This window comes from Pelodiscus sinensis, chromosome 9, assembly GCF_052426305.1.
Source record: "Pelodiscus sinensis isolate ZL-2025 chromosome 9, ASM5242630v1, whole genome shotgun sequence".
Taxonomy (NCBI): Eukaryota; Metazoa; Chordata; order Testudines; family Trionychidae; genus Pelodiscus; species Pelodiscus sinensis.
Window position 1 is genome coordinate 57,207,685 of NC_143060.1, and position 22,429 is coordinate 57,230,113.

The window sequence follows — 22,429 nt, forward strand, 5'->3', positions numbered from 1 at the left end:
CACTGTGTGCCTGGGTAGGACAGCAATAATAAATGTGATAGACAACCACAAATGGCCCATGGTAACAAATTGATGCATATGATAATCATTGAGATCAATGATATCCTGATCTGTTGGAAAAAGACACTTCACCATTAGTAAGGTGAAGAAATACAAATAAGGAGAAAAGGAAATATCCCCTACTGAATATGCATCAAACATAACGTCAGCATAACATATTATAAAAGCGGCATCCCAGCCTAGGGGCAGTGGGAGAAGGAGATGTAGTCCATGGGACTGGTGATGATGGGGAAAGCGAAAGCAATGAGGAAGATGGGTTGTTCTAGAAGAAATGGTGTGAGTATATGATCTGGGAATATAGATGAACATTCCCTATTTATCTTATTAAATTGGGGAAATTTTGACTGTGCTAAATTAATTAATAATAATTATATTTCCAAATATGCAGGAGTTCCTATAGTGTGAGTGTTGCAGCTGTGCACATCAGGGTTCCCAACCATAGAATAATTGATTACTGGGCCTGATCCTGGGACAAAGAACCTGTCAACCCTAAAGGTGGTAACTGGAAATTCTTAAAACCATCTTAGATCAGGCAACAGAAGGAACATACTCACAGCTTTCAGCCATGTCTTTATTGGGTTATCCCATGCCTCACCATCCATGATACTATATTTATCCATACTGGAGTGTTATGTGTGTATGTACAGTACACACCACCTAAAAAATCCTGTAGTGTAAATGGGCCTTAGGGCACTGGCCTATATTGGGGGCTGTGAGACTTCATTCCACTGCATGGTAATCTTAGGGAGGTTGTAAAGGGCAGAGCATGCTCTCGCCTACGTTTGGCAAGCTCTGCTGGTAAGTTTGGTGCAGATAAGTCCATGCACCTTTTGAGGTAGGTTGGGGTTCTGATTGTGGTGGCTGGCCCTCTACTCAGGAGAGATGAAGTTGTTCTTGCCCTTAGCTAGGAGAAAATGCCTCCTTGGACCCTCCCCAAAATTGCACTAAACCACAACAGCCAGAACACAATCCAGCCCAGAATTAACTTGGGAATAAACCATGTTCCCCCTGCACATAAAGACTGGCCCTGTACATTAACAGGGCAACAAGAAGAAACCTTGTACCACTGTTGTCCATTCTGTAATTGGTAAACAGAGAAAGAACTATAGTCTCCAGGACTTTCAGTTCAACACATTTCATAAGCCCTAAACGGTGCTTTCACATTTTTAAAAGTAGCTGGAGAATTTCTGAATCCAAGATACAATGCCAATAAGTGGATGCCTGAAACTACTCTTAAACAGTGTCATTCATATTATATGAGGAATTCATATTTCATATAACAATTCTACCCATATATGAGGAATTCATATTTCATAACAATTCTACACATAGTTCAATTATGAAACATGTAATCATAAAAGAAAATTGAACTTTTAAAGATTTAATATCAAACACAGATGATCAGTTCTGGGTCCCACCACAAGATAAATATTAAGCGATAGTAATGAGATGACTGTGCACAGAAGTCTATTTGTACTTGGCCTCCTGAAGAGTGAAACCCTGTGGCAACTTCTCATGATTGTTTTTGCTTAATACTGCATATTGGAGTACAGTATATACCGTGATTGAAATATGGATTCAGTCCTGTTCAGTGCTTTAAAAGGTAAGAAATTAAAGCTCTCTTTCAAATTGGTTTATTTACATTTAGGATGTGTTTTATGATACATATTGCATGAAATATGCTAGAGAAAACAACAAAGTAGTGTACAGAAAAGTATGGGGACCCACAAAGACCATAGTGGGATTTTAACAGGCCTGTAGAATTTAAGAGAAGGATTTTGCTCTCATTCCTTTCCCCACTCCCCAAGTATAAATGCAGAACTAATACAGTGACCACAATAACCTAATTCTGGTTTTATACTGGAGGAACCAAACGAAGAGCAGAATGTGAGAGCCTGGAAAAAAAATGTAAAATCCCAAAAGCAGGAACACCTAAAAAACAATTCAAACAGGTGAATAATGTGGCGTGTTTGGGAATGAGAATTTCAAAACCAACGGATACAAGGTGCTTACAAAAGTACACTTTCTAATGCAGTGGTCCCCAACCTTTTGAGGTTGTCGGGCGCCAGGGGGCGTGGCCATTCGCCCGCCGGGCGCCAGGGGGCGGGGACACTAGCCCCATAGCTGCGTGCCCGGGGGTGGGGCCCCCTCCATAGCTGCATGCCCAGGGGCGGGCCCCCCCATAGCTGCATGCCCGGGGGCAGGCGGGGCCGGGGCCCCCTCCAAGCGCCGCGCGCCCGGCGCTCCCTCCCCCCCCCCAAGCGCCCGGGACCAGCGCTCCCTCCCCCCCCAAGCGCCGCCCACCTGGGGCCGGCGCTCCCTCCCCCCCCAAGCGCCGCGCGCCCGGGGCCGGCGCTCCCTCCCCCCCCCAAGCGCCGCGTGCTCAGGGCCGGCACTCCCCATGCACCATGTGCCCGGGGCCAGGCCAGCCCTGAGCACCTGGCGGGCGCATGCAAATGCCCCCGCGGGCACCATGGCGCCCACGGGCACCATGTTGGGGACCACGGTTCTAATGCCTTCCTCACTTTTCAGAATGGAATAGGCAGTTAAAAAAATAAAAATGTCCAAAACCTGAGAACTTAGAAGCAATTGCATTTTGTTTTGTTTCTATCACATTTTGTTTACCTTTGAGAAAATGGAGAAATAAGCTGTATTTCTTTGGCCCAGGTAATTATTGGGGGTGGCAAACTCTTCACCTCACATGGAAGTGTGACATCTTCCCCTGCAATCACTGAAATCTCTATGGGTTTTTCATATGTACCAACTTGCTGGTCTCCAGGCCTGGACACTCTGGGTTTCACTAAAATAAGAAACATGTTCATAAAGTGGAATAAAAAAGTTGTATATTTATACATGTGTAGGATAAAATAATGAGGTTGTAAATTAAACTTTTTCAGATTAGACTATCCTATATTATAAACAGTGTGCAAATAATCCAAACTGATTTATCTGAATGTCCTGGATCATAGTCCAATCCTTCAGGTAAACATGTTTCAGATGATAGGAGGAGATGGTCAGAAAGCATAAAAAAGCAGCACTCTATGGGGCTTTATTTCTCTCCCACTCAGTATAATTCCACTAACTTTTATAGAGTTTCTCCCAATATTAATGAAATCAGAAGAAGAATTCCAGACAACTGTACAAACGAGACGGTTTAAAAAAACCATACTTGTTGGAGCATAATCCCTGTAATCTCACTATCACATGCAACCCTGGGGCCCAAGTTAGATACTGATTAATGGGTAATTTGGTAAACCTGAGTTACACTTCAGATTTTCCAACTGGGTACATTTTGCAGTTGGAAACAGAGCTTGCTGGAGGCTAAATATGTTCGGTTTTAACTTATACTTACCATAAACAGTCAGTTGGACTTTCCGTGTTGCGTAACCAGCTGCATTTGTTGCTGTGCACATATACTCCCCAGTCTCCTCTGCTCCAGGAGAAATGACATACAAACTTCCATCAGACCCTGCAGTAAATTTCATATTGCTGGGGGGAATCAGCTCTCCTTTCTGTGCAAAATAAAAACAATAATGAAAACCCTATGGATTTTCTCAGACAAAACAGCAAAGTACAAGTGCTCTATCAAAAAGAAATCAGTTCCCAAACATAAAATGAAGCTTAATAGAAACATTTAAAATATTAGAAGAAACGTATTTGTTAGGGCTAAAAGTAGCTCAGTCCAATCCACGGCTGCTCCCCCATCTGAACCCTGTCGTTGACAGATACATCTCAAAATGCATGTCAAAGGGCTGAACAATTAAACTCGCCTCCCCTCCCCTATATGTTCCAGCTCCTTTAAGAGCTGCACTTCTGACACAATGCTAAATGCTGCACTCAGCAAACTATTCATAATGCACATAAACTATTTAACCTACAAACTTATGAATGATGGTTAAATATTATATGATATTTATATTAACTATCTACAAATACTCATTTACACAGATACATGTATGTTTTATACCATTTTTAGCCAAATTTTCAGCTTCACTTGTATCATTAAAGTGAATGCCAACATAACTGAGAAGCATATTTGGCTCACTGTATGTAATATGTAAGGATCTGAGGATCTGATTTGGGACAATAGTCTTCAATTGGACACTGCAGCTTTAAACTTTATGTTGAAGAATATATAACATCCACATATTCAATATAATTCAGTAGGTCAAATTCTGCCTATGATAACAACAGTACAACCTACAGGCAACCCTACTGAAGTTAACAGAATAGTTACTGAGCACAGAATGCACCCGCAGAGATTACAGCAGAGATGGAAACAAAAATAGCTTGCATACAATAAGAACTTTGACCCCAAAGTCATCCAGAATAGGGATGAATAGAAATTCTGAAATATCTGGATAATCTACACTGTTTCTGGGGCCACCTTTAGCTTCTTTCTCTAGTAAGCAATGTGAGTGCAAGTGCAGGAAAATTTAACAGAAAACCCTGTGAGCTTTCCTTCCTAATTCTGAAGACGCAAAGAGATTTGGAGATTTCTAACATGTCTTAAATTGTCTGAAATAAGATTAAAAAGGCACCTTCTTACTCTACAGATCTGCTCACTTTATGCACTAAGAATCATATTAAATAACGTGAATGACAAAAATAAGCTTTTATTGCTTTTTACTTCCATTAGTCTTGCAAAGTCAACAAAGCTGAGAGTGACTGAACTGGGTTCTATTCCTTCTTGAGCACCATGAAAAGAATTATTTACTGAGTTACATAATTTGCCCTGAAGAAACTATCATTACATGCTCTCTTTTCAGATCTGAAATTCACTTTAAATAAGCCTCTAAAATGAACCTGAACTCTCAGACTATGGCAGCTTGCCTGACCCTAAATGTTCAAACCACAATACTCATATTAACATTTCCCAAGGCTTTAAAAAAAGATCCACAGATAACCAGCAAAGTCTTTCTAGGTTTCAAAACATAGAAGCTGAATGTGTTGCAGCCAGAGATTACTGCTTGGAAAAACAGAAGCAGAATAATTTTCTCGCTCCCTCAGGATACGGATTTTGGCTGCCTTCATTGTACATAGTTCCTGTTATAGCTAAATCATGTGTTCAGTTCATCTTTTAACATAAACAGCTCAAAGTTTAGAAGCTACCTTGGACCAGATGATAGATGGCTTAGGAACTCCACTTGCTTTGCATGGTAATGTCACTGGGATTCCTTCAATTGTACTGAATATCTGCTGTCCATGCTGAATGACAGGTAGAACTAAAATATATAATACACACCAATGTCTGTTTTAAACCATGGCATAATTATCACTCTGTATTCTGCACACATTCAACTGCTACTCAGTAGAAAAGACTCAATCTACATAAAATGGGCCTTGCACATACCTGTTAGAATAGGAAGTTGGGAAATTTCACTCTGCCCTCAGTGCCTCAACACTACCTCTAAGGTGTGGTAAAAATTACCTGTTGTCATCAGCAGGCTGAATACTAGTTTGGGTGCCCAACATTTCAGAACTGGTATAAAGCCATGACAGACCGTGTTCAGCACCATTTCAGAAAGCCCTGGTTAGAGCACACTCCAAGAAAGTTTTCAGCAAGGCTGTCTGAAATTGTGCTGGGCACAACTTGTTCTCATCCACATTTGCAGTGAAAAAAGCTGCTGATGGACCTATTGCCATCAATGAGGAACTTCTCTAGGACAGAGCACTCCAGGCCCAAGGGCTCTCTATGCTCGTTCAAACTTCACTTGTTAAAAATGCAAGTACAGGTTTTTTGTGAGGTAGAGACTGGTCTTTGCAGAAAGCTGACTGTGAACTCCAGATCAATTCTCACAGACCCCAAACAGACAAGAGATAACAAGGACTTCAGTTCACTATCAAACTATTGGATTCCTATTTAGTAACAGAGATAAAAGGCTGTATATTGCTATGCTATCCTACCCTTATATCCTAGACCAGGGTGGGAAATAATTTTTGATGGGGGGCCACTCCAAAGTTTTGGAAAGTGGTTAAGGGCTGCACTTTTCTGTGGAGGGGATACAGGGTCTAGTTTGGAGGTTGCGTGCAGAAGCATGCACAGGGTAAGGGACTGGGGTTCAGGAGACGGTGTGGGATCTGAGAGGGTGTTTGGCTGGAGGAGGGGGTTGTGACCTGGGTCAGAGTATTTGGGTATAGGGTCAGGGAGGGAGTGTGGGTGCAGGAGAGGTTTCTGGCCTGGGGGAGGGTTTTAGGAAGGGATACAGGGTGTGGGAGCGAGTTGTGACTTGGGGGTGTAGAGGGTTTGGATGGTGATCTGGAGGAGGGAGTTGGGGTGCCAGCGGCAGGCGCTGGCTGGGAGGAGTTTACCAGCCTGCCCCCCCCCCCCCCCCCCATGGCTCTCAACTCTGGATGGGGGAAAAGGCATGCACTAGGCCAGTCTCTCAGCTCTGATTGGCAGGCTGTTTCCAGTCAATAGGAGCTGAGAGATTGGCTGAGGTCAGTTCTTACTGGTTGGTTGTTTCTGGACAATAGGAGCTGAGGATTGGGCTGGGGGCGGGAAAATTGCATAAAGCCTCCCCCTCCCTGCAGAGCAGAGAGCCGCAGGAACTGTTTTAAACCACGGCAAGCTGCCTTCCTGAGGGTCCCTCCGGGTCATCCACGGACCGGATCCGGTGGCTTGGCAGGCTGAATCCAGCCCCCGGGCCATATTTTGCACAGCCCTGTCCTAGACCCTTTATCACATGTCAACTTTTTCATCCTAACCCAGGGTCCTAAGATCTGCAATAGCCTCCCAAACAGCTGATCATCAGCCAGAGCTTGTCAGACTCAAAACAGCTGCAAAGCATTGGCTAACGATGCCGTGCACAATACTTCGTTTTGTAGTAGAAAGGATGTTCCAGCATTCTCAGTGAAGTTTGAAATACATCTGCCTTGATTAATTTAACATGTAAGAATTTCAGACTATGACAGGTCACTACAGTGAAAATATTCATTTCCCAGTCACTGAGAAACTGTGCAGGTTTTGATGGTATTAAAAATACAGCTTTACAAAACATGATTTATTTATAAGCACTGCACTCCCATGAGTTGTGCTCCCTTTTATCATTTATGTAACCTCTTACACAGCATTTGGCTTAGTACTCCAAAAAACTCCCACTTGTGTCTCTGTTTTGTTAATAAAGTAAGGGAGTCTGCACAACCCATCACTTGTAGACAATTAAATAGGAAGATATTATGGATGTCAAAAATCTTTTTTGTCTCCCTTCTCAAAATGAGCAGGCTTCATCTTTTCACTTCATTATATGCAGAGACCTGATCCTCCATTGCATCACTCTATAATGTAACACCTTTGCACCCAGTACATTTGGGCTATGTCTACACTGGCACCCTTTTCTGGAAATGCTTAAAACGGAACAGTTTTTCTGTTATAAGTATTTCCGGAAAAGCGCGTCTACATTGGCTGCATGCTTTTCCAGAAAAGCACTTTTTCCGGAAAAGCGTCTGTGCCAATGTAGACGCACTTTTCCGCAAAAAAGCCCCAATCGTCATTTTCGCGATCGGGGCTTTTTTGCAGAAAAGACTACTGTGCTGTCTACACTGGCCCTTTTCCGGAACAGTTTTTCCAGAAAAGGACTTTTGCCCGAACGGGAGCAGCATAGTTTTTCCGGAAAAACAATGAAGATTTTACATTAGATCATCATTGCTTTTCCGGAAAAGCAAGCGGTTGCTTTTCCAGAATAAGTGGCCCACTGTAGACACAGCCTTGAGGTATTAATATAGTTTTAATTTTTGAAAAAGTTCTCTCCACAAGCTACTGCTTCCAAAGAGTGCAACCTTATTTTGCAACCAAATGGGAGCTCTGAGATGATTTCCCTTACCAAATACACTGATGGTGGTAGTTTTGTTGTTGGTTCCAGCTACATTACTTGCCATGCAGGTATATTTCCCTCCATCCTGCAGCCGAACTCTTTCAAGGTGCAAACTCCCATCACTGCGAACATTAACGTAGGGATTTGGGACCAACTGAAAAAAGGGGAAGGTAAGTTTTAGCTATGGAAAATACCCGATTGTTTTAGAGTCCTAAGTATCTCATGGCTACATGGCTGCCGACAGCTTGCCGAGGTGCCAAGAGGAAAACAAATGGCTCAGGAATCCAGGCCAACCAAAGATGAAGGCTGGTCAAGGTGAAAGCCCCCATCAACGGGTCTTCTTGCCTTACCTCCAGGAAGTACAAGAGACTCAGGGTGGGGAATAAGGTCCAAGACACCATACTGTAGAAGATGGAGCAGCTGAGGGAAACACCTATGCAAGAGGAATGCAGGCCCAGCCATGCCCCCGGAAGAGAATACCCGTAAGGATAGAAGGAATAGTCCAGGTGGAAAGCTCCACCATGAATCAGGGAACAGATTCAAAGACCGGTTGCTGCATGACTGAATGATACATCTCTATCAGGACTGCCCCTTTATGAATTGTAATTTCTATTCCTATTAACTGCACTCTGGCGCTGGCAAACCTTAACTGACAAATATATTTCTTACACAGAACCCTTACTTATTTCAGCAATGAAACAGCAGTTACATTGATCTACTGCAATCATTTATTTACAACTTTTCTTCTCTCACAGAAAAACAATTAATTGCTTAGAACAGTAACTATATTACATTGAACTAAGTGTCTTGTCTTAAAATGTTACTAAGTCACGTCTTAAAATGTTAATTTGCATCTTTTTCTCTCTTAGGCAATATGAAACTGCAAAACTATACAGAAATTTAAAAAAAAAGATTCTCTTACCACCATATCATTTTTAATCCACTTCCGTTCTGGAATGGGGTTTCCAGCCAGCAGTACACAGGGCAAAGTAAGTTGCTGTCCTTCAATTACATTGGCTACTGCTGGGCTCATTCCAATTAGAGGCACAACTTGAATTAAATAAAAGATATGTAGGCATTTCTATGGGCTTGCAGAAAGAGCAAAACTCATTACTATCATTATGATTATTTACAATGGTGCCTGAGGACCAACCAATGCATTAGCTACTGTAAAAACACAAAAGACCTTATAATTTAAATATGCAAGACAGACGAAGGATAGAAGAAAGGCAGAGTGAACAGTGTGATGGCCAGCAAATGTCCCATTAGTTCCAAGATTTTTTGGAGGGGGATAGGGGTTAGTCAGGAGGCAACTAACTAAATGTAAAGATAAGAGAAGGGCAGGGACAAATGCAGGTATACTATTAGGGCAATGGGGACACAGCACAGGAGAGAAGAGAAAAAGAAGAAAAATAGAAGAGGCAGGTGTGAAGTGAAGCTAAAATGAAGAAGGCACGAGGGCAGGGAAAGAAGCAAGTAGCCAGTCAGCAGAAGTCAGACACTGTCCATTCAAAACTATAAACAAAAATATTCCCTTTGGGCTTGTACACTCAAAATTCCTATTGACTTAGACTCTCAATATTTTTTTATTTATTATTGGTAGCAGTATTTCTAGGAATTGACATAGGTATGTTCATGAGAGCCATTACCACAGGTGACTTCCTTTCTAAGCACAAACTATTAAGTGTCATAGGAGCGGTCCTCCACCTGGCAGAAAGCTCTGGATCCAAGCATCCAACAGATTGCTTACCAGTTCACTAACAGCTTCACTGTTTTGGTTTTTTTTAAGTGACCTTTAAATAGCAGAGATTAAACAGAACTTTTAGATAGGTCAAAAACCTGCTGTTTATAAAATGCAGCTTGCATGGATGGACCCCATTCACATCCTCCCATATATGCACACATTTCACAGCATTATGTCGAATCCTTTTAATTTCCCACTCTCTACAATGAAACCACTTAAAGATAACTCTTGTGCAAGCTACACATTCACTGTCTTCTTACATCACAGAGACTTCCTACACTCGGATTTTATCAAGAAGTTGCCTTGGGCACTGTCCCAGATAATTTCAGTTTTTAAAGATAAATTATGGCAGGAAATCTCTCCCACTCTACACCACAAAACCTTTTCAGGATTTTTCCTGTCTTTAACAAACTTTTCTAAGAAGAAGAAGAAAAAATAAAATGAAGGATAAGTACCTTTTTGAAGTTCTATTTAATGAAGTATAGCTGGAAATAATTCAAGTCTTGCAGTAAGTCAAAAGATTAAAAAAAAGTTCTAATGTGCAAAACTCCATAATTTTGATTTAAATTGTTCCATGTAGATATTCCTATTTCAGTTAATATATGGGTGTGCATGTGTGAGTGTATATGTGTGTATTTATACACACACACACATTTGATTTTCAAGCACACATCCCATTTTCTTGTACAAACTCTGTCAAATAATTGTATGCATAAAGCTATGCATGAAGATATGCACACCAGGTTACAAACGGGAGTCAGGGCAGGGGTATGGGGAGTCTCAGGTCAGGGGTCTGGGTGGAACAGGAGTCAGGGCTGAGGTTTGGGGGGTTCAGGGCAGGAGGTTGGGTGGTATGGGGGATTCAGGAGTCAGGGCAGGGGGCTGCATGTATGGGAGGCTCAAACCAGGCAGATGTGGGGGGTGAAGGAGCCAGGGCTGAGAGTATGAGGGGCTAAGAGCAGGAAGCTGGGAGTGTGTAGGGCAAAGGGTGAGGAACCTCAGGCCCGGGGGCCAGATGTAGCCCCCAGCTTGCCTGGATTTGGCCCCCAAGGCTCAGGGCCATTGGCTCTCCAGCCCACGCTCCCTCTTACCCCCTGCTGCTCCACCGTGGGACCGGAGCACACAAAATCTACTAGCCTGGGCCATCTAGGCTCTGGTGTGTGAGGGGCATGTGGGGAGAGTCTTTCTCCTCAGTCAGGAGACACAACGAGGGTTTGGTTTGTTTGTTTTTTTCACTTGTGTGCGGCCCTGACTGATTTTTCTGTGGGTCAGCAGCCCCCGACCCAAAAAATGTTCCCCACTGCTGGTGTAGGGTGTGAAGTGAGGGGGAACGCCATTCAGGAGGGGATGGGGGGCTGCAGATGCACTTACCAGGTAACCAGGAGGCTGCTGCTCTTTTTCCCCTTCCGATATCAGGGAGTGACTGGAAAGTACACGGCTTATGTAAATGACTCCTCTGCCCCCCTCAGCAGCTGGGAGCGCGAAGAATGGGTGCAAGCTGTGCACTTTTCCCTAGTTCCCTGACAATCACAGATGGGGAAGAAGAGCAGCAGCTTCCCAGTACAAGCGACTGCAGCCCTATTCCCACCCTTCCTAAAGGGCACCTAGGGGATTGGTTCAAGGCTGAGGCTGTCCCAGAGCAATGGGGGGAGCTCCTCCCAGCAGCCCCTTTCACCTGCCTGGCTGCCTATTGCTTAGCGTGGCAGCTTGCAGGGGAGCCAAGCTGGGAGCGGATGCATCTCCTCCTGCAGCTGAGCACCCCAACCAGCCGGCTCCTTTTTACCACAGTGGTGCACCAGGGCACACCAACTTTCTTTCACCTCTGGCTTTACCACTGCCTTCAATGGGAACCATGGTGAGCCATTTCAATCAATAACCTACCTAGAGTCCCTTAAAGTGTTGAACTCAGTATAGCAGTTTAAGGCCACCAGGGCATAACCAAAGGCCTAATCTTGTTCTTACTGAAATTAAGGGGAGTGTTGTGAGATGGAACAGGCCCAACATTTCTAAAAATATTTGTATGAAAATAAAAGATACTCTTGGACAGGAAGCGTAGCCCCAATTAATTCAAGGGTCTGCACAGGGTGTCAACCAGGACAGAATAAGGCCTATTATTCCTAATTTTAAAGAAACTTGTATTCAATAATATACGGCTCATTCTTCTACTTTAACACACTGATTCTTTCCGTTTGAACACATGGAAGAAATAAACTTTTTTTAACTACTTTCTTCTTATAAAAAATAATTGTTTGGCAATACATAAAAATTAGAGGTAGGTTCATAGCACCTAATTCTAGGCTCGAATTCCCACACCCCAAGCTTCACAAGTGTTCACATTCAGAATTTTTATTCAGTCCAATAAAACGAGAGGGAGCATTTGCTAAATTCAGGTTCAATTCCAGATTCAGAGTTCAAATACCTTCAGAATTGGGGGTGTTTGTGGTGGGCTCATAGCCAAAGATAGGATTTGCCAGATATATTACAGATATAGAACCACCATCAATCAATCATTTTGCTAGATTAGATTGACATGTTAACATGCCTTACCCAAGCCTGTTACTGTTATTGTGGCTGGCTGTGACTGGATCTTTCCAAACTGGTTTTCAGCTTCACAGATGTAAGTTCCCTCATCACTGACCCACAAATCTAAAAACAAATTACATTTAAAAAGTGAGTAGATTGCCATGTCTTAAAAACTGTTTTGCTCTATAAGATTACAATGCAACAATATTTCACTTTTAATATCATTTTATTTGACCATCCTTGACTTTACCTTCCTTGTCACTAGGCAAAATGAAGAGAAGTGAGGCCCATGTAAAAGAACTTGAAGAAGAATAACACATTGAGTAGATATGTGTGTGTGTATCATATCTTATCATGATTTTTATGCACTTTATAAACAGTATACCTACTGGGATCATGTCACCACCTAAGAATATATCTATCCCTGGGAAGGAACAAGGCAGAACAATACCGCACCGCTGTTTAGAACAGGAGGTGACGAATACTACAGCCAACTAATACTGCAAGAAGAAATTAGGCAGGCAGAATGTACAGTAAGTACCCAAACTAGGACTTTGGACAAACAATGAAGTTACCACCCCCTTCTCTTGCAGAAATTCCATGGAATCTGTAATGTCAACAATTTACCAAGACCCAAATGTTATGGTTTTTCATCCAAAACACTGTATTTCTATGACACAGATTTTATTGTGGCTCACGTACAAAGAAATTCAAATAGTAACTGAAATGCACTCAGCCCTACTTCCAGGATATCAGGAAAACTTTGGTGTCAAATGGATACAATCTGGTAAAAACTTACATTGTTAAAATCAAAATGAATACAAGAGTATTACAGCACCTTTGATAAATACATTTTATACAGTATGTATTTTATGATTTCACCTTTATAGATTTTTGTCTACCTACTGGTAATAGACAGGGCACCCGTTCTGAGTTGAGTAATGGAACTAACTGCAAAGGGTCTTGAGAAAAGTGGGACATTATCCAGACGTTTCCATTTAACCTTTGGTTCTGGGTAACCCTGAACATAGCAAGGCAATGTCACATTTGATCCAATATCCACAGATTCATCAGTAGGTTCCTGTGTGAATACTGGGAGAGCTGGAAGAGATGGAGTTCACAGAACGTAAAACAGAGATGCAACATGGCATTAGTCTTTACTTTTTCCATTTAGGCTAAACAACTATTTTAGTTGTAAGTCCCATCATATCACATGTAATATCAAAACAGCAGATTATTTACTTTGGGGATACTCTACAATATGCTAGGCACCTCACTGAAATAAGAACAGACCCAATGCCTGTTCAAATGACCTTACCTTCACCTAATAAGTTACACTGCATGAAAAGCCCCTGCACCGTCCCGGCACCTCTATGATAAAAGCAGGACTCTATATCAGTGTTTCTTAAACCTTTTGAGGCCACAGAACACCAAACAATAATATTTTTTTATGCAGGACTCCTATGAACATTTTCTTCAAAAAAAAAATTATCAGACAAAAAAAAGACAAAAACAAAGAAGTAACAAAAACAAAGAAGAGGTCGCGGCACACCTGCAAGTTTTTCACGGAACACCAGTGTTCCATGGAACATAGTTTAAGAAACACTGCTCTATATGGACACCAAGATCTGCATCCACAGAGCAACTTACAGAATTGGAGCCAATATTCAACACAACACACAAGTCAGTGTCCCAGGCAGACTAAATAGGGGTGGGGGAAGAGGAGAAGAAGGACAAGAGTGACAATAATGTTGTGTGATTTTTCAGGTCAGCACAGCATGTGTATATTTTGATGGTTGCATTTTTTTTTTTTTGCAACTTTTTTCCCCTCCCCTCACTTTCCATGAGCTTTGCAAACAGAAGTGAGTCTGAGGGAAAGAGATGGAAAGGATTTAAATGAGGCGAGGAAGCTGGCTTCACAGAAAGCTCCAGAGACATTTCTGAGAGGAAATGAAACAGGAATGGAGGCTGCTGTTATTGACGGGGTGAAAGCTTAAATGATCTGCACAAACTTTTCACAAATAAGTACAAGTTAAGTTAACATTAAGCCTGGCTTTCTAATTGTGAGTGCTTCCAATATTAAGGGCACCTCATGCATTTGAATACAGGATACTTACAACCAGCATCTAAAGTTATCTTGCCAGATGCTTATGTATATTTTGATGGTTGTACTGCTTTAAAAGCAACATTTCTCCTTTCCCCTCACTTTTCATGAGCTTTGCGAACAGAAGTGAGTCTGAGGGAAAGCTATGGGAAGGATTTAAATGAGGCGAGGGGAGCTGGCTTGATGGAAAGCTCCAGAGACATTTTTGAGAGGAAATGGAGTCTGGTGTTATTGACAGGGTGAAAGCTTAAATGATCTGCACAACCTTCAGTAATAAGTGCAAGTTAAGTTAATGTGAAGCCTGGCTTTCTAATTGTGAGTCCTTCCAATATCATAGGCACCTCATGCATTTGAATACAGGATACTTACAACCAACATCTAAAGTTATCCTGCCAGATGCTCTTCCTGCAACATTGCTGGCCACACAAGTATAATCACCAGCATCCAGATCCTGCGTTTCCTGGATCTTCAAAAGACCCTGATGAGAGTCAATAATAAGAAACGTCGATGCCCTCAATTCTAGGTCACCTAGGTCCAGATAGAAGAGATAACATGAACACAGAGTATTTCCATAACTGTTTCCAGTGAAAGAAATACCCTTCCCATTCCCAATTTAGATTACATCGTTGTATGACTGTATTTAATTATGCACCCCCAGATAAATACACTGGCTTCCATTCAAAAGAGAACAGGAACTCCCACCATTATATTACACTGGGTAAAATCACGTTTTTAAAGAAAGGTTATAAAACCTCATTCTTTGGGGAATAAGCCAACCACTAACTGAAGGGGGATAAGCAAGAGACTTTCCTTATTCACATGTTATCCCAGAATAGTACACTATGGCTGTGTCTACACTGGCCCCTTCTTCGGAATAGCCATGCTAATTTAGAACTTTGGAATAGGGAAATGTGCGGGGGATATAAATATCCCCCGCGGGATTTAAATAAACATGGCCGCCGCTTTTTTTCCGGCTTGGGGAAAAGCCAAAAAAGAGCGTCCAGACTGGCGCGATCCTCCGGAATAAAGCCCTATTCCGGAGGATCTCTTATTCCTACTTTCAAGTACTTTCAAGTAGGAATAAGAGATCCTCCGGAATAGGGCTTTATTCCGGAGGATCGCGCCAGTCTGGATGCTCTTTTCCGGCTTTTCCCCAAGCCAGAAAAAGCGGCGGCCATGTTTATTTAAATCCCGCGGGGGATATTTAAATCCCCCGCGCATTTCCCTATTCCAAAGTTCTAAATTAGCATGGCTATTCCGAAGAAGGGGCCAGTGTAGACGTAGCCTATGAGTTTTTTACACCTTCCACTGAAGCAGCAGGTACTGACCACTATCAGAGACAGAAACATGTACAAGAGGGTGTCTGTGCCTAATCTTTTAGGGCAATTCTTCTATACCAAGGCTATTGGGATTCCAAAAACACGGGAAGTTTAATTGAAATCTTTGCTAGCATTCAGTCTATTTCAATAGTTACACATTTGTGCATGCAACAATACACCCTTTTTTCTGGGAATTCAGACTCAGGGTCCGTCTAGACTGCAGCGCTATTTTGGAATACTGGAAGTATCCCAAAAAAGCAATGCTGCATCTTTAAACATTCCCTCTATTTCCTGAAATAGCAGGCACGCTATTACAGTGTCCCTATAACTCTCATTCCATGAGGGTTAAGGGATTTGTCAGAATAGCGCCTTATTTTGAAATTTGGTGCTGTCTACTTTTGACTTAGACTCAGAATAAGCTACGCAATTTGTATAGTGCAAATTACGTAGCTTATTCCGACAGAAGGGTGCTGTCTAGATGCACCCTCAGTTTCTGAGGGCAAGGGAAAACCTCATGTATTTCTATGATGACTCACTGAGTTGTGCTCTCCCAGTCTCCTTTCTCTCCATAAGTGGGTCAAACAGGGGTGGGCAATATTTTTTACCCAGGGGCCACTTCAAAAACTTTTGAAGTAGCCTTTAGCCACCCAGAAGGGGCAGAGCCTAATACAGGAAGGGGCGGGGCTATCCCACCCCCAGACCATAATTGGTCTGGGGGTTGGGGAGCCCCTTTGCCCCCCCTTCCCACTAGGCACAAGCCTAGAAGAGGCTTGGCATGCTCCCCCACCCTCAGGCCAATCAGGGCTTGGGGGGTGGAGGAGAGTGGGAAGCCACCTCCCACCCTGTGAGGAGCACGTGGCACTTTGAAGTGCCGTGGGCTCCTCACAAGGCCGGAGCAGGGCGAAGGAAGTTTCATGCAGCTGCCCCGCCCTCAGGCCCTGATTGGCTTGGAGGCAGGGGAGCACCTGAAGCCTTCTCCACTCTTCCCCCATCCTGCAAGCAGTGTGCAGTGCTTTGAAACGCTGCGCACTGCTCATAGGGCGGGGGTAGAGCAGAGAAGGCTTTGGGCGCTCCCCCGCCCTCAGGCTCTAATTGGCCTGGAGGCGGGAGAGCAGCAGGGCCTTCACGGAGGCCTGAGGAGGCCCTTTTGCCCACCCCTACTCTAAAACCTTTGGGCTAAGGCTCCTAGGACTTTTTGAGGGGTTGAAGGAGCCATTCAATTACCAAGCATAGAATAATGCATTTGAGATTTTAGTCACATACAGCTAAATCTTTTATAAATTAGGAAGGCCATTATTTAGCAGACACCAGATTCGACTCAGCACTCTATTACACTCTTTTTATATTAGTGTAACTTCACAAAGTCCGTGGAGTTAAAACAGTGAAACAGTAGAATATCAGACCTTAGGGGTCTAGTGCTGTATCTCCACAATTAGAACTTCATGCCTCAGTCCCCTGTTCGAAAATAAATCTGCTTTTAGCACTATTAAGTCACAAACCAAAGTAACTGTGTAAGATATCATTGTTCCAGTAAATAAACCAAACGAAGCAAAACAGATCCAGATGGATGGAAGAAATGCACCTTTAAACCATTTAACTTGAGGCGGTGGGACCCCAGAGGTTTTACATTCCATTACAGTTGTGTCTCCAAGGGCAACCAGAATGTCACTGTGAACTACAGTCAACTTTGGGCCCTCTGGAAAGAAAAAAAAACGGAAAAATATTAGAACTTTTTCCAGGTATATAAAGAATGTTGACTTTAAATGTTTATTATTTAAGTCATGATGGATTCAAGTTTTCTTCTGTCACATGGACATTAGACAGAACATTTTTACTAAAGCTAGTCAAGCTTGAGACTTTTAAGTGAGCTGCAAAATATCAAGGGAAATGGGGAGAATGAAGGGCCTGGAGCAGAATTGCAACTGAAAGGTGAGTGGAGTATTAAGGAGTGAGAAATAAGAACTGAGACGATCTGGAATGATTCAAAGAGTCTCTCCTGGTGTTCACTTCCATTACTAAATAGGTGCATTACTATAGTGCACAGAGGCCCACTTTGTGCTACAAGGACACACATGCACCAGAGAGCTGGTCTAAGATGAAGGGCAGTGGGAAAAGAAGAGATTAAAGGTACCCAGTGGGAGGGATCAGGAGAAAGACAGAAGTCAGCTGAGTCCCATTTGCCTCATAAATTCACTGGTGCATAGTACTGCTCACTGCAGCTCTAACACATTATTTCTTATAGGAAAATGAGAACTAACATAACAGAAACATCAGAGCCTTATATAAACAATAACAATCACCATCAATACCATCCTGAACAGTCTCAATATTTACAGCTTGTTAGAAAGCAGAGAGGGAAATTGTGAAAATTGTCACCGTTTTTTAAATTTTATTTTAATTTTTTCATTAGAATTATTCTGAACAGCTCTATCAATATTATTCAACCTTTCCGCTCAGATTATCTGATTGTTTTTTAATTTCCCTCCATTGTTTGTTTCTATACGTGCCAATGTATGTGAGAGAAGACATCCGTGTCTCTGTTCCTGCTGAGTTACTGGCCAAACAACCATAAAGTCCTGCATCTTTTGAAACAGCCTTTTTGATTATCAAGGTGCCTTCTGGGGTCAACCTATATCTGGGGAAGAAAAAAAGGGGGTATCAACAAATTTCAGTAGTCATTGAGAAAACCATCTTATATAGTAGCAACACCATGTATAGCTGGTTTTCATATATGCATGTGTCTTGTATAAATAGTAATTTCCATCAGAGCATTTCAAAGTGCTTTGGAAGCCTATCACCACCATTTTACAGATGAGAAAACTGAGATTAAAAGATTATAGAGTTTATCCAACTTGCCTTTTTTTTCCCCCAGGGTTTATTTTTTTCCCCAGGCACTATTTGCAAGTCCCACAGGCCTTTGAAATTGGTAGAAAATTTTCATTCAGAACATTTCATAATTCCTCAATGCTAATTCCTGAACACAACCCTCCACAAACAGAAAACCCAGTACCATACCTATCAGATCCCATGATAAGCATGTCATTGTGTGTCCAGACTATTTTTGGCTTTGGATAACCTGTTGCAGAACACATTATAGACACCTCGGAGCCTTCTGTGAAAGTCTGATTCTTAGGTGATATCACAACTTTGGGTGGTTCTGTTAAAAATACAATAAAAATAATATTGGAACATCAGCTTGATTTTTACCATGTTTTAGTTTACAGCCCTTTACAGAAAACCTTGATAATAATTACTTTATACACTCTTCAGACACATGCTTACAATAGAAAACTCCACAAAGAAAGGACTGGCCACAATTTTTTCCCCACTGCCTCTTTTTAGATATAATTAATGATTTTCAGATCAGTATGAAAATAGTAACAAAACAGTAATAGTTGCTGCTCAAAAATATAAATAGTGATTATATATATTTATAGAATCTCTTTTATCTAGACTGGCTCTCAAAATGTTTCATATTATTTCCTGAAACTACAGTTGTCTTCTTATAGAACCCTCCCTTCTCAATTGCACAACCCTAATCGTTGGCAAGAGACATGCATGGTTCGATTAAAAAGTAGTAGTAAGATGGTATTTAGGTAACAAACAGAAAATAAACCCCCATATCCATTTTTTCAATTTGTTTTAGAACATGATTGACCAAATCTCAAATGCAGAAAGTGCTAGTTTCACATAGTTTTCCGTGTCATTACAAACCCAAAACCTGTGCAAGATTTTCCAGGAAGATGCACCAGGCTCACAAACCTGGGCTGATTTATGAGCAAGATGGAAAGTTATTACTTTGGGTCAAAACTCTGAAAAATGCTGTAGTTTCACATGGCTTCAACTCTACACCAGGCAAAACTTAGTTGCTTTAGCTGTGTTTTGTGTCTTTGTTCCAACTCAGATGTCTGCATGAATTCAGAAAGTGGAAATCCACAGAAAGGGAGACTTGAGGGGGGAAAAAAGCTATTAAAAACTTTTGAAGACTAAAACGCCAATGAGTTCTGAATAACACTCCTTGACTGTTTAGAGATGGAGGAGCAAAGGGCCAGCACAATATAAGCAACATTTAGGCAGCTCATAGTCTTGCTGGTAGCCCTATCTCCAAGCATGAATGTCACCTTCCTGGGTGACAAAATTAAATAGACTAGTTAGAAAGGAGCCAGTCTGAGTCTGGTGTGGATGATCCCATTATGCTAGCACTATAAACCAAGTTTCTCTAGGGGAAGAGACTGATCAGAGTCAGTGAAGCTGCTCAGCAATGCCCAAGACTGATTTCCACACAAAAGCCAGCAGATTGTCATTGTGGTTCATTATGGCAAACGATGAACGAGCTCTTTCTACGGTGCTGCCTCACATGCCTTCGCGCACTTTTTGGGGAGAATCAGCAGCAGCAGGAGGAGACTCAGGAGTAAATGCTGATGATTCTCATGAATGTCTTCTTCGGGAATGCTGTATTTGTTACGCACGCACGCACACACATACACACACAGCTGGATTAGTAGCGTTTGCCTCCATTGCTACAACCTGTAACAATTGCATTAACTGCATCCATCTTTACAATCACTGCCCACATTGTAACATCTGAGTTTCAATACATGGCCTTCTAACAGAAGTCTACTCTCCTTGATGGCAACCACCATTTACACTGAATGGTTATGCTTAGCCAGTTCCAGTATTAAGGTGAAAGAGGACTTTCAAACTCAAGTTTCATAGACTAGGCTGCATTCTGCTAGCGGAGTCACACTGTAGCTAAAAGCCAGGCTACCAACGGTTATTACAGGTCAGACAGTAAATTAACATGTAGCACACAGGTATGATGACCTCATCCCTTTGGAAAGGGTGGGGTGAGATCTGCACTGGTACTGGAAAATAAATATACATGGGTACGTCTACACTAGCCCCCTAGATTGATCTAGGGAGGCTAATAAGGGCAACCGGAATTGCAAATCAAGCCCAGGATTTGAATATCCCGTGCTTGATTTGCATGTTCCCGGACAGTCGCCATTTTAGAAATTGACTAGCCCAAAGTAACTGCCCGCGTCTACACATGGCAGTGAAATGGGATTCCAGAATAAAGCCCCTAAATCAAATTAGGTGGTGAACCTCATTCCATGAGGAATACCACCTAATTCGATTTAGGGCTCTATTCCGGAATCCCGTCTCACTGCCGCGTGTAGACGCGGGCAGTTACTTCGGGCTAGTCAATTTCTAAAATGGCGACCAGCAGGGAACATGCAAATCAAGCGTGGGATATTTAAATCCCAGGCTTGATTTGCAATTCCGGTCGCCCTCATTAGCTTCCCTAGATCGATCTAGGGGGCTAGTGTAGACGTTCCCTAAGATGGCTGACAGGGCAACCAGCAGTAAAGATTTTTAAAAACTAATCTGGGACTCCAAGCTCAGAGGCTACCTAATCAGCATGGGCAACTGACAACAGCATTATAAGTTCCAATGTTTGCCACAGCTTTCTTTTTAAACACAGATGACAGGACTGAGGAACCTACTGCCCACAGTTTAACTTGATCTGGTGCGCAGTAAGTCTCCCCGCCACAGGCTAGAAGTGCCATGTCTCAACACTCCCCCTCAGGGCTGGAGTGTGAGCGCTGGGTCGCTCCACTGTAGGAGAAGCCCTGAGTCTTGGCACCACCCACCCTACAGGACTGGAACGCTACCCGTCGGCTTGTCTCGCAGCCGGCAGAAGTCCCACGTCTTAGTGTCCTACCCCCTCTGCAGGACTGGAGTGCAGCCCTGCTGACTCGCCTCGCTGCTGGCAGAAGTCTCCCCCCCTCCCTCTCCTGCTGCAAGACTGGAGCACAGCACATGCCAAGTTAAGTGTGAGAAATGGGCGTGGTTTTTTTTTAAAGACTGTCATAGATGGGATGGGCATACCTCCTTTTATGGGAAAGGCTGACAAATAAGAGCCCGGGTGTCATTGCACATCATGTTATTTGCAGAGGGAAGAAAAATATGCAAAATCTTAGCACAATGCTAAGACAAACTATGTATTTGTGGGTGAGAAAACCACGAGCGCCGACAGCACCATGCAGAAATTCCCCTTCAGGTTGATGTACAGTAGTCGGGGGCCAGGATGGGGATGTGTGTCCCATCTATGCCTCTCCCATCCTCCCGCAGTTAGGGAAGCCCACAGCAGCAAAGTCATGACCCTCTGTAACAGGATATTATTGATCGTCTTGGCTACTTTTATGACCACAGCCCCTGCCAATTTTCCCACCCCAAACTGGTTCCTGACTGAGCGGTAGCTGTCCGGCATGGCAAGCTTCCAGAGTGCAATGGCCATGTGCCCCTGCGTGGTCAGAGCAGGTCTCATGCAGGCATCCTGTTGCCTCAGAGCAGGGGTGAGCCATTCGCATAGTTCCAGGAACATGGCCTTGTGCATGCAGAAGTTCTGCTGCCCCTGCTGATTGTCCCATCTCTCCATGGCAATGCAGTCCCACCAGTCTGAGCTTGTCTCCTAACCCAGAACTGGCGTTGCACTGTGTCCAGAGGACTGACTGGCAGCTAAGCTAGCATGAGTGCCAGGGCTTGCCTGAGCAGAGCCTCCATGCCTCCTGATTTTAAGAGGAATAAGGGATCTTCCGGAAAAGGCTTTATTTTCCGAAAGATCCCATCTAGACTGGCGCTTTTCTCCGGCAAAGCCCCGAGCCGGAAAAAAGCGGCAGCCATGTTCATGCAAATGTCGCGGGGGATATTTAAATCCCCCGCGGCATTTGTAATTCCGACTTGTCTCATTAACATCCCTTTTCTGGAAAAGGGTGCCAATGTAGACACAGCCTGTGAGAGAAACTGTTAAATTTGTGATAGACACTAATTTCACAGAGGCAAGAAATACAGACAAAGTAGT

The 22,429-nt window shown here is 43.0% G+C and overlaps 1 protein-coding gene across 4 annotated transcripts in view; it reads right to left on the bottom strand.

Annotated features, from left to right (window-relative positions):
* Window positions 1-22,429, bottom strand: part of HMCN1 (hemicentin 1) — a 364,148-nt gene that overhangs the window by 184,842 nt on the left and 156,877 nt on the right. For all 4 annotated transcript variants that reach the window (XR_012906027.2, XM_075936754.2, XM_075936755.2 and 1 more), the window contains exons 12-22: window positions 18,580-18,721; window positions 18,072-18,199; window positions 17,147-17,260; window positions 14,615-14,773; window positions 13,048-13,242; window positions 12,166-12,264; window positions 8,797-8,924; window positions 7,884-8,028; window positions 5,173-5,285; window positions 3,413-3,572; window positions 2,686-2,860 (exon numbers count right to left, since the gene is read on the bottom strand). Coding sequence is in view for 3 of the 4 variants with exons in the window: in XM_075936754.2 (XP_075792869.2) it covers window positions 2,686-2,860; window positions 3,413-3,572; window positions 5,173-5,285; window positions 7,884-8,028; window positions 8,797-8,924; window positions 12,166-12,264; window positions 13,048-13,242; window positions 14,615-14,773; window positions 17,147-17,260; window positions 18,072-18,199; window positions 18,580-18,721 (1,558 nt within the window). In the remaining variant the exon portion in view is untranslated. The remainder of the gene's footprint in view (window positions 1-2,685; window positions 2,861-3,412; window positions 3,573-5,172; window positions 5,286-7,883; window positions 8,029-8,796; window positions 8,925-12,165; window positions 12,265-13,047; window positions 13,243-14,614; window positions 14,774-17,146; window positions 17,261-18,071; window positions 18,200-18,579; window positions 18,722-22,429) is intronic.